This window comes from Phyllostomus discolor (genome assembly GCF_004126475.2).
Source record: "Phyllostomus discolor isolate MPI-MPIP mPhyDis1 chromosome 15 unlocalized genomic scaffold, mPhyDis1.pri.v3 mPhyDis1_scaffold_2, whole genome shotgun sequence".
In the NCBI taxonomy this organism is placed as follows: domain Eukaryota; kingdom Metazoa; phylum Chordata; class Mammalia; order Chiroptera; family Phyllostomidae; genus Phyllostomus; species Phyllostomus discolor.
In genome coordinates, this window is record NW_023397491.1 from 19,918 (window position 1) to 32,969 (window position 13,052).

Consider the following 13,052-nt stretch of genomic DNA (forward strand, 5'->3'; position numbering starts at 1 on the left):
ACACATTTGGGATCTGAGAGCAGGACTGATGCTACCACATGCATCTCAGACACTCAGGGAACCAGATTCACTGCAAGGCAGTGTCTGGGAACATGCTCCTGAGAGCATCCCTGCTATTTACTGTGATTGTGCAGGGGGCACATTGGGAGCCTCCTTGTCCTCAGAATAAGGAGTGTTCATGGGAATCCTTGGTGTGTTTATCTTTGGGATTGGACTGTAGTGTCTCTAGAAAGTTTTAGGACACTATCCTATGTGTCAACAATGGAGTGGGTTTTGTAAAATTAAAGTACTTTAAAGTCAAGAAGAAATTTCTGTTCTTGCCTCTGACCAAGCATCACACAGATGACACTGTGGCAGAAAAGTCAAAGGTTGGCAGGTGTTCAAGGTTCCAGCTCAGTCTGTATTAGCTCAGTGTTCCTTCAGTCCTCCCTCAAGATGAGATCCCAAGAAGTCTCCTCACCTGAGACCACAGCTTTGTGATTGTCCCTGTCCCATGGCCACTACTAATGTCATCACATGGCAGAGAGCAGTGTGGGGACACCCATTACAATGGAAGTCCCACATCCAACCTGCACTATGTTCCTATTAAAACTGAACCAGTCACACACCTGGCACAGCCATCTACACATATTTATTCTTTCAGCTTCTGGAGGTCAGAGCAAGTGTGTTAGCAAAAATTAAGTTCATTTTCCATCCCCAATAATTCATCCCACATGCATGGAGTCCCTTTTCCTATATTTCACATTGATACATTCATGGCATCAGTTTCACGTTCAGTGGACACCCATCAAGTATGGCCATAGTGAGTTCCCCGTGGGTCTCATGCAGACATGAATAGGGACAGAGAGAAAAAGAGGAGATCACTATTCTGAAATTAACTATAGAAGAACCAGGGGGACTAATCTACTCTCTCTCCTGCTCTCTGATTACAGCCACTTCATACGTGCATGTAAACACAGATCCTGAGAATGAGCATCAGGCTGAACCAGCAATGATGAACAGTTTTAATATAAAGTTATGTCCACCAGCTCCAGTAATGAGAAGTGTTTTTAATGATTTATCCATCCTGTAATCAAGGGATAAATAAAAATAATACTCTTCATATCAATTATGCTTTTATTTACATGTGTCATTTTCTATTAGTGGTTCGTATCAAGGTTTCCATAACCAAATTCCTAAAATGTCAACATACTTACTACCCAATTTCTACCTACATCTCCAACAAAGCATATCTGGTCATGACTGAGATTCTCCTATGTCCAAATATTTGAATCTGGTTGTACTTCAGAGTCTAGAGACTAAAACCAAAAGGAGGCGGTGAGGCTGCTGCACACTTAGGGCCAAACTCTATTGTATGAACATGACCTGGGAGCACAGTCTGCTTCTCTGTAGAGTTCACACTTCTGCCTCCAATGCTCCACACAGCCCCTCCACCTCCTGCAACACTGGGTCCACATGCTCTAGTATCACTCTCTGTCCTTAGTTCATATTCTGATTGCCTCGTAGGGGAAATGGGGACAACTGGAACTTCCTGGGACCTGAAGGACAGTCTCCTGCTTTTTTGATTCCCCCTCTGCTTGTGAACATCTAATCCTCTTGGTATGTCAATTACGGTGACTTTCAAAGGCATCACTCATCTTAAATCCCTCTTTTTCATGATAATGTACTCTCCTAGGTCATGCACCATCACACCTTTGATATGTCACACTCTGGGACTATGTCCTTCATGTGAACCTCCAGTCCCAGAGCTCCCTATATAGTAGGAGGACATGCAAATAGGGCTGCTCTTCTCATGAAAAGCAGCCTATCCCTGACCCTGCAGCTCTGGGAAAGGAGCCTGGCCAAGGATTCCCAGGTGTTCTCAGTCCCTTTTCAGGACAGAACACAGGCCACTCACGATGGGTTTTGGGCTCAGCTGGGTTTTCCTTGCTGCTATTATAAGAGGTAATTTGTGGAGAATGAGAGGCACTGTGTAAGTGAATGTATAGGACTGAGAGAAACAGTGGAGGGTGAGTTTCCTGAACTTATGTCTTTGTGTTTGCAGGTGTCCAGTGTGATGTGCAGCTGGTGGAGTCTGGGGGAGGCTTGTTGAAGCCTGGTGGGTCTCTGAGACTCTCTTGTGCAGCCTCTGGATTCACATTCAGTAGAAGCCCAATGAACTGGGTCCGCCAGGCTCCAGGGAAGGGGCTGGAGTGGGTTTCATACATTAGTCATGATGGTAGTAGAACATACTATGCCAGCTCTGTGAAAGGCCGATTTACCATCTCCAGAGACAATGGCAAGAACATGCTCTATTTGCAAATGAACAGCCTGAGAGCTGAGGACACAGCCATGTATTACTGTGCGAGTGGCACAGTGAGGTGAAGTCATTGTGAGCCCAGACACAAAACTCCCTGAAAGAGACAAGAGGGCTGGGCTGCTGGGGGCGCTCAGGACACCAGGGGGCGCTCAGGGCACACTGAGCACAGGGATCAGCTTGGGAGCAGCTGAAGATGCAGTTTAAGGACTGGTTTCCAGTTTTCCTCTGGAAGCTTCCCTCCCTTCATGGTTCTGCTCTGACATCTTCAGTATCTGAGTTACAGAGGCTTGTTGTCATAGTAGGAAAACCCTCTCACATGCTCCAATGTCAAGGAGTCACATGCATTTGTTTTCTCCTTTCTAATGAAAGATCATTAAATCATCAAACCTCCTGACCCAAATCAGCTGAATCCAACCAGAGGCTCTGCTGGACACAAAAAAGGGCCCACACCCACATAGCTCAGAGGCCAAGCTGACAGTCAGCAGGACACGTGCATGCTGGACAGTGGGCTCTAGAGTTGTAGGAACCCAGGCCCCGGGGGGGGGGGCGGCAGGGGAGATGGCCATTGACTTAATTTCACATCCATGGCATCGGTAGCAGTTGACATCATGTGGACATAGAGGGACCCACACCATACCATGGTGTGGATGTCCAGGGTGATGATGTCACACCCTCAGAGGGACTGTGCAAAAATGTCTGTCCCTTCATTTAGGAGTCTGTTCAGAGCAGCATGGACTTTCCATCAGGTCAGGAGAGGCTGTGTCACATCAGATAAGGAGTATGGTCCAGATTTTATTGTTCACCCCTGCACAGGGTCCTTCTCACAGGACTAATTTGTGTGGTTTTCATCTCACACCTGCATCAAACTAGGGATTATTCCCACTTTCATGTCAAATTTCCCACGTGTGAACAAGAGACAGAGGGGTGAACCTCAACATGTCAGCATCAGATATCAAACACAAGAGCCTGGCTCCTTATTTCATGGAACACCTAGGAAACAGGAGTGAGAACACAGAGCCACCTATAACTACAGTTAGAAAATAATTTTAGTCCAAGAAAATGAGAGTAATGGTTATACATATGCAATAAGGGAAAGCAATAATAAATTATATGAACATTCCTGTTCAAAGTGTAGGGTGGAACCTGTCCACTGTGCAAGCTTATCAGCTTGTTCTGAAGAGCCTGGGCCCATTTTCTGCTGACAAAGATGAGAAGCATTCACAGATTTATGGGGACCCTCAGATTAAGGAGCTTTACTGAAGCAGCCTTCCAGTTGTCTGGAGTCATGATTTGATTCATTTGTTTTTATGAGCTGGTGTTGGTGTCACTCCAAAACACCCAAATTATTAAAACCTGAAGCTCATATTATGGTATTAGGACATGGGGCCTTGGGACAAGTGATGGTCCTAGGGTGGAACTCTCATGAATGGGATCATGTCCTTTATAACAGAGGAGAGAGGAACCTCCCTTGCCAAATCCGCCTACTGAGATTACAGTGAGCAAACAGTTGTGTAGGGATCTGTTCTGTAACTGCCATCAATCTGCCAGCAGACATTACTGCATTTCCCACTTCCAGATGATTTATAAATAAATTTCTGTCAGGGGACAATGGCACAGTTCACAGTAGACTGTTACAGCACCAAGAATGGAGTCTGGTTGTAGAGTGACATGGCCACAGGGGCTGCATCTCTGTAGATTTGCCACCACATGTGTTGTTAAAAGTACAACATCAGTGTCCTTCCAGTGATGTTCAAGGGCAGTTTTTCTCTGGTGTTTTTTATAGGCAGTTTTCCCTGGTCAAATGTAATGTGGGGCTGTTACACAGATGTAGTGAGAGGCAGCATTAGAAGTGCATGTAATGCATGAACCCTTTCAATATTTACAACATCAGCATGGATGGAGGTCCACATTTCACTGGAGGTAAAATCCGTAAATGCATGTTTCTTCCAGTCACCAGGTCACAGGGGCAAAGCTGATGTGTGCTTGGAGGTGAGGGCATGAATGCCACTTGAGTGTACATTGACCAAGTGAGACTGCAGGTTTATGTAGGTTTTATGATTTTAACTAAGCATGCCATTTTTCAAACTTCCCAGAGATTGTATATAACAATGACAACACGGCATTTGATTATAGTAACCCCTTACTGAATAATTATTCATGTGCTTTTTGTGCCTCAGTCACTTGATGTGGCAGTTGTTGAGAGATTGGGGAGGGAGTGGAGAGGCAGAGCTCAGAAGGTGCCCAAGGCAGGTTAAAGGCTCTACCTGTGTTTGTTCCTTCTTCCCACTCTCTCCCCACAAAGATGGACTCTTGGTGCTCAGATGCACAATGGGCAGGAATTCTGTTTTGAAAGATCAAGAGAGAAGAAATAGTAGTGCCCACTGACCTCAGCCAGGGAGACTGAGGATGGGGATGAACATCTCTCTGTGTCGACACATGGACAATGTCATACAAAGAATGTATGCTGAGCTGAGTGGCACGAAACACTATGCATGCGGAATATCGCTGTGAATTAAATTGTGTTAAATTGCCAGGTGGTAGAACTTAGCAATGACAGAAATGAATCTACAGCATCCAGATTAACCAGCCTCTCATAAAACTCCCCACTGTCACAATGAGTGTGCTTTTCCCTTTGGTCAAGTGGGGGCCATAACTCAGGGCTTTGACTTCTCTGACACTAAGGGGAGAATCACATGAAAATGGGCATAACCACGTACAGATGAAACTAAACTTGTGGCCGTCCCTGTACCTCAAGGATATCAGTTCCAACCCCCAGGTCTCTGCAGTTAGCACTCACTGAAGCCATTAACCCAGAGGAAGCACCATGAAGTCTGAGCTGAGATGGGTCTTGTCCTGATGCTTTTACATGGTAACATTACAGAGAACCTGGGGCATTCTGTGTGTGTGTGTGTGTGTGTGTGTGTGTGTGTGTGTCCTGCTAATGAAAATCTTTTGTCTGCGGGTGTCCAATGTGAGGTGTACTTGGTGGAGTCTGGTGGGGGCCTGAGGCACCCTGGGGGGTTTGTTAGACTCTCCTGCAAAGGTTCTGTATTCACATTCAGTGACTCCTATATAAACTGGACACGCCAGGCTCCAGAAAACGGACTATAGTGGGTAGGAGTCATCAGAAACACAGGTAACAGTCACACAACAGAATATGTGTCTGTGAAAACGAGATTCACCATCTCAAGAGATGATTCCCAAAGCACTGCCTATCTGCAAATGAACAGCCTGAGAACAAAGGGCTCTGCCCTGTATTACTGTGCTAGTGACACAGTGAGGGGAAGTCAGTGTGAGTCCACACAAGAACCTGCTTACAGGTGGGGCAGCAAACAAGAGGGGGAACTCAGGGCCCACATATTCTACAGGCACAGGGAACAGGGAGATTAATTAATATTTTGTTTATCCTCTGGCAGGGAGCTCCCTCTTCACCTGACATTCAACATGTAGGTACCTAAGAAAGCATTCACCACAATGAGTCTAAAGTGGCTGGTTGACCTCTATCTTCATGCATTGGGCAGATACATATTATCTCTGCCTTGGGATTCTCCTAAAGGCTATGTTCTGACTGTTTGTTTTGTGTTAGTTTGACCAGATCACTAGGTGCCCAAACATTTAGCTGATAGATATTCATGTTTGTTCAAGTGTGTTTACAGGTGAACTTACCTTTGAGATGATTGTTCAGAAAAGCAGACCATTTCCCCTATGCAGGTGGGCACCCTATTCTCCACCAAGGTACTGAATGAAACAAACTGAAGAGAGAAAATTAAGCCCTTCCTTCCTGTTTGCTGTATTTCAGAACTGGGACAGAGGTCTTCTTCTGCCCTGAGCACTCTGGCCCTCAGCCATGATCCTCAGTGATCCATCTTGCAAGCAGTTTTCCTCCAATATTATTTTGCACAATTACCAACTGCAAATTGACTCCATGTGGAAAATCTCATGAAGAACATTTACTGAAATGATAGAGATTTGTCTGATTCATTAAAGCACTGTGAACATTTGCTTAGAAGAATGCTTGTTTGATGTAGTTTCCATGTGATTATATATTATGAGATAAAAACCGACATAGAGGATAAATATGCACTGATGTAAATGACTTGGTGACACCTGTAAGTGACACATGCTTGATAAATACAGCATTGACCCATGATCCTAAAAAATGGGAACTTTCTAAGTCTTTTCCTCCAGAGGAACCACCTGTGTCAGATACAAAATCCGAAACACATGCTCTTGTCTGTCCCTGGGACTAAGCGAGAACTCAGTGCCTATGGTAATGACAGATTTGGAGAACTCAGAGCCCACATAGGGAACATCACCACAGCTCCTCTATGACCAGCATTAGAGAATGTCTCCTTTCAAAGGGAGTCTGAGCAATGAGCAGTGATGTCTGAATTCTACCCCTGATGCCTTGACCAGTGTGGGAAAGTCCATGAGCATTGAACAAGTAACCCAGGTGCAGGAAGAGATGGTGATTCCTGCATGGATTGACCAGTGAGCTGTGAATCACTGAGAAGTGAGTCTTTCTCCATGTGGGATGTGGAGTCTCAGGTCCATGAGGCATATGGTCAGAAAAGAAGATAAGCAAATGGATGGAGCACCAAAAATAGACAAAAAAAACTTGGTTGTCACACACAGAGATGACCTCACCTAGGAAGCCACATCCTGGCCTAGAATCCACTGTGGGCACTGCCCAAGTGATAGGTACAGCACAGAAGGGAGACCTAGGGTGCATTCTATGAAAATCATCACAGTGTGTATTTGTCATTCATTGAGCAGTAGAAGTGCAGTGGGATTTGGACCACATGAAGGGACACTCATATGGGACCTTCCACCAGAGGAACCTGAGGACATTGGAGGCTCCCAAAGCCCCCAAGAGCTTCAGATCTCAGGACTGTTGGTTGTGCCAGTGCATCTGTCAGGTCCAGGGAAGGGGCTTCCTGGTGGCTTCACAGAGTCCTAACTATGAGGTTCTGCAGAGTCAGTGGGGTTTACTAAGGTTAGTTCTCTATGTCCACAGAATGAAAGCACACAGCGTCCCTGGGGGAGCTTCTGGAAGTCAGTGCAGAACCTTTAATTCTGGACTAGCAATTCTGAGAAGTTCATGCTCTGTAATCCCTGACAGGAACCTCCCCAGCATGATGCAAAGTTGGCACCAGGGGGTGGACAGGTCTCACAAGCTCACAGCAGCCTCCCCAGGAGCAGGTGCAGGGGAAGCAGGGAAGGGATTTCTTATTCCCCGTGAGGGCCTGTGCCATTTTCTTTTCACGGACACCTCTATAAGAAGATTTGGACATATGGTGACTGTAAATATACTATCTGGGCTTTCACCAAACTCCATGGCACATGAGAACCACAGTCAATGGTATCTGCAGGGATTCTTTATATCCATATTGTGAGGAACTGGGAACAGGGATGGTTTTATTAACTCATGAGGTGGAGACTTTTGAAGACACACTGATCCAAGAATAAGACAGTCAGACATTAAAGCCCAGAACTGGGAGCTCTCCATGTCTCTCAGTTGGGTTCACAATGAGGAGCATGTTCTGTGGGAGCTTGTTCCTTAGTTGGAGGAGCTGTATCTACACAAAGCTCAGAGGCCTAGCAGGGGACCCATATCCTACAATACTGTGTAGAACTTGGACCCTCAGAATCCTGTGGAGTATTGCCCCTGTGTCCTCTACTTTCTCTCAAGTGGGGCCTAGTCTTCGGCTATGAAAAACTCTTCCCTATGCATAGGTAAATGAGAATAGGTAGACCAGGTTAAATGTGGGTCTGTGCCCTCAGCATCATCCACAAACACTGTCATCCATAAAATTCTTGATGGTACAGTCCTTCAGCCTGGATTGGATCTGGGGAGTCCTCTTCCTGGTAGCAGTTGCCAGAGGTAAGGGGCTTTGAAGTTACAGGTTTGAGAAGGTAAACAGGGACAGTGAACTGATATTTTCTTCAACCCCTGAATGTTATTCATAAGTGTCCACTACCAGGTTCAGCCCATGTAAGTTTTTTTTTTTTAAGAGCTTTATTGTGATGGGAATAGCAGGCAATGGATCTCTGATTGTTGTGTTTTCACTTGGTTAAACTTGGGGCAAGTAACAGATTGCAGAAAATGCAATCTTTAGATGCTGAGGTGAGGACACCTGGGACCTCAGTGAAGGTCTCCTGCAAGGCTTCTGGACACACCTTCACCAGATATGCTGTATACACTGGGTGCGACAGGCCCAAGGAAAAGAGCTGGATGAATGGGGAATGTTGACCCTCAATATAGTGCTGCAATATATGCACAGATGATGCAGGGAGAGTCACCATGACCACAAACATATCCCTGAGCACAGCCTGCATGGAGCTGGGGAGCTTAAGAGCTGAAGACACACCTGTGTATTACTGCACAAGACACATGGTGAAGGGAAGTTAGTGTGAGCCCAGACACACACCCTCCTATGGCAGGAGCTTTGACCCCTAGGGGGCAGTCTGGGTACCTTCAGCTGTACCAGGAGCAGGTGCAGCTGAAGGTTTGGGCTGGTTTTCTGCTAGTCTCTTCTTCCTTAACAGTTTTCCTCAGCCAAATACTCTGGGTTCCTGATTGTGTGTCATCCATGATGTTTCTCAGGTAGAAAATGTGTTGAAAACACATCATTCTCAGGTGAGCAATAGGAAGAGTCTCTTTCAGACACTCTTGTGACCAATTCAAATGACACATCAAACCTTCTGACCCACATGAGCTGAATCAAACCAGATTCAGGAGGTGGAATAAAATAGAGATCATTGTCGTCATTTTTCCTGTCCTAATGCAGTAGGGCAGAGGCCAACTGTGAGTGAAAGTCACTAACTGCATGGTTCTTCCAGTTCCCATGTCACAGAGGACAAATAATGTGTCCTGGGAGGAGAATAATTGGCCACCAATGGTAGTGGGAGGAGTTTGGGACTCAAGTGTTCAGGGTTTCTGAGGCTTTAATTAAGTTTATGTAAAAATGCTGTTTTCCGTCTTTGCAGAGATTGTGAGTGGTGGTGATTGACTGTAGGAGCCCTGGTCACCTTGCATATAGCTGGTGTGTGGTGATGCTGTACTGTGAGCTTCTCCTTCCCTGAATGTACAAGTGGGAAAATGCAAACTCAAGTAGCTTCTCTAAGCTGAATGGGCAGCCAGGTTTTTCAGGGGATGACACCCAGGAATCAGAAACACCTGCACAAGAAATGCAACATATTCACACTCCAAGGACAGTGAAGCTGGATAAAACCATCTAAATGGTTCAATGGGGCCTTGAGGGCTTGTCTCTGGACAGGTCTTACCTTCAAGGCTGCTGAGGTTTTGCTGTTTTTGTGAACACAGGTGCAGGAAACAACCTCTGCTGTCTTTGGAAGTTGTCACTGCAGCACTGATTGCAGATAAAACTCATGTCTCTATCCCCCATGTGCTGTTTAGTAGGAGAGTTTAACAGGATTTGTTTGAAATGATTTGATTCCAAAAAAACACCTTTCTTGAGACATCAAACATCTGAGTAAGATGAATAACTATTAAATCTTCCATTATTTTTATATTAAATCATGAGCTAAACATTGGCATTTAATAGCAACTGCTTTGAATTTCTTTACATATATCCTCTGAGGGCTCAGATGGGATAATTACCAGATTACATGTGCTAGTTTGGCACAATGAGCTATTACAGCATTTTCTTAGCTTCCATACTATGCTTTGTACTGAGTTCCACCCTCACATCATTCCATTCTCCAGGACAGATGAGTGCTTTCAAAGTTCCTCAGTTGTTCTAGTGATGGGGTTCCTCAGAGATAGGAGAACCCACTTTGTGGCAAAGAAGAGAAACCATACACTGCTATTCAGACCTGTGTATCTTTCGTGTTCTTGTCCTAATTGATGGCATCTAGCACCTGCAGTGCCCTGTGAAGTCTGGTCTGCTTTTATATCATGTGAAGGAATGGATGTTGACCAAGGTTGGACTATTATACTAGTCCTGGTCACCAACCTCCAGGTTTAATATTGATGTGTGATCTATCCACAAATGCTATCAGGTTCAGATTCTCCATGCGAGTCTTCAATACATTGAAGGTTTGTGCTAAATTTCCTCTGATGGAGACTAAATAATTGTGAGCCCAATGTTGGAATTTTGTCATGACAAACCTGTCTGTCTGAGATGCACATCACAGATGTGTGGGCCTCCCCTGGAACCTGCAACATGGATAAATTCTCAAGGCACTTCTTTCTCATCTGAGTGAGTCCAGATGTTATGCATGGCTCTTTCAGAAGCAGGGTGAGAAACCAAACTGATTAAATAATGAGGGAAATCACAGCACAGAGGAATGGCAATCCTGCGTGTGTGTCAGTTCAGATGAACTTCACTCACCATTCATGCTAATGTGTCCCCATGGATTGATTTCCTCTTTCCATTCACACATTGATACACTCAGTGTATCAGGTTCAGGTTCAGTGGATGCCCATCATGCATAGCCATTGAGGCAGCACTACCAAGGCCCCCATGCAGACATGGATACGGACTGTGATAGAGAAAAGATGGTTCTTCTGAAATGAACTATTGATACACGAGGGGTCCCAAACCTACTCCTTCTCCATCTCCCTGATTACAGCTATGTCACATGCACAAACACAGATGCTGACAGTGAACCTAAGGCTGAATCGCCAGGGATAAACAGTTTATACAAATTTATATCCACCAGCTCCAGTAATTGGAGGTCACTTGAATAATTTTTTCACTCTTTAATGAATGAAGAAAATAACATTCTTATCAATGACATTTCACTTATCTGTTATTTTCTATCAAGGATTTCAATCAGTATTTTACATAATGAAATTTCTGAAATTTAAACATAGATACTCCTCAATTTCTACCTACATCATCTCCTAACCAGATCTGGTCATAATTGAGTTTCTTCTGTGTCTCTAATATTGGTACCTGCTTTCACCACAGAGTGTAGGGATAAAAATGAGGCAGTTAAGCTGCTGTACATTCAGCACTGAACTCCACTGAAGGGACATGATCAGGGAGCACTGTCTGCTTCTCTGTAGAGTTCACACTTCTGTCTCCCAGTGATGCACACAAAGGAGCCACCTCCCCCAACACTGGATCCATCTGCTCTATGATCACACTGTTTTTAGTCCATACCCTGATCAGTTTGTAGGGGAAAAGGTTTCAGGAGAAAATCCCTGTCTCCTGAATACAAATTTCATCTTACCATGAGGGTTGGATTGTCTTGGTGAGTTCATTACTGGTGACTCTCAAAGACATCCCTCATTTTAAATCTCTCCGCACTTATGACACTTTACTCTCCTAGGTTGTATGTCCATCTCCTGTTGCAGCTGGATCACTGGAGAGGACACAGGACAAAATGTAGGAAATCATTCTTTTATTTTTATTCCTATATTTTACCTTCACCAAAATATATATTTCATTGCTTTTATTGAAAGAAAACAAGGGGAAAGGAAGAGAGAGAGAAAGATGGAGACAGAGGCAGAGACAGAGACAGAGAGAGAAATTGGTTGCTTCCTGTACACACTCAGACAAGGAATCATATGCACTTGGTTGTGAGATGAAAACCACATTCTCTTGGTTACAGGATGACACTCCAAGTAACTGAGACAAAGAGTGCAAGGAAGGGAAGGGGTAAATCTTAACAGACATGTACCCTTCCCTTGGAAATGTCACATTTTGAGAACATGCCCTTTATGTCACTGTCTAACCCCGGAGCTCCATATATATCAGGAGGACATGCAGATAGGGCCCCTCTTCTCATGAAAAGCAGCCCATCCCTGACCCTGCAGCTCTGGGACAGGAGTCCAGCCCAGGACTCCCAGGTGTTCCCAGTCCCTGGTCAGTAGCAAAGCGAGACAACTTACCACGGATTCTGGGTTCAGCTGGGTTCTGCTTGTTAGTGTTGTAAGAGCTAATTTATAGAGAAGGAGAGACCCTAAGTATGTGACTGGAGATGACTGAGAGAAACAGTGAACAGGCAACAGTTCCTGACCTACATCTTTGTGTTTCCAAGTGTCCAGTGTGAGGGGCAGGAAATGTGCAATTTTGAAAAGGACTCCTGGACATGGACAACAGTGAGGTCATTGCTTGGAGGATGGTGGTGTAAGGGGAATAATGGTAATGGTAAAACATATTCGTAATGGAATTTAAAAATTAGAAAAATTAAAATAGATGTTAACACAAACAAAACTTAGCATTTTTATTAATATCACATTGCACTGGGAACTACTATTTTGTTGGAACCCCTTTAGACATTGATGGAGACTGGCTCCCCAGCCCCCAGTCCTGTTGTGAGGACAGTGTCAGGCACTCAGGTGGCTCAGCCTGCAGGGGCTCTGGCCTTCTCTGGAAGATGCAGGTGAGGAGGAGGGTGTGACTGTGTGTGGGCCCCCTCAGAGGGCCTGATACTCTGATGGTCACAATCCCTCCTTTCAAACTATATGCCACTGAAGGATCACAGCCTCAGCATGTGAACATGGGCTCTCCAGGGTGAGACAGGTGTCACTAGATGGACAGTGGGCCCTGCTCTTACCTCACCCGCCATGGCCACTCCCATGGGGAGCATGACTGTTTGCCTGGGAGGAGCACACCTTCATCCTGAACCAGTGGTTTAGAGAAGGAGGAACTCCCCATAGACTGAGGGTGGCCGCAGTGCTTGGGAACAGGACAGTGGGGGCCTATCAGGACATGGCTGTGGTAACTGCCACAGGTAAAAGAACCTGTGGCAACTATCCCTAATCCTGGGGCTAGGT

General features: G+C 45.2%; 1 gene segment (V, D, J or C); it reads left to right on the plus strand.

The window, feature by feature from the left end:
* The first annotated feature begins 1,833 nt into the window (after nt 1-1,833).
* Nucleotides 1,834-4,846, plus strand: LOC118498620. The segment is given in 3 exon segments: nt 1,834-1,944; nt 2,045-2,360; nt 4,834-4,846. Coding segments are annotated over 3 exon segments (369 nt in total).
* Nucleotides 4,847-13,052: the final 8,206 nt, after the last annotated feature.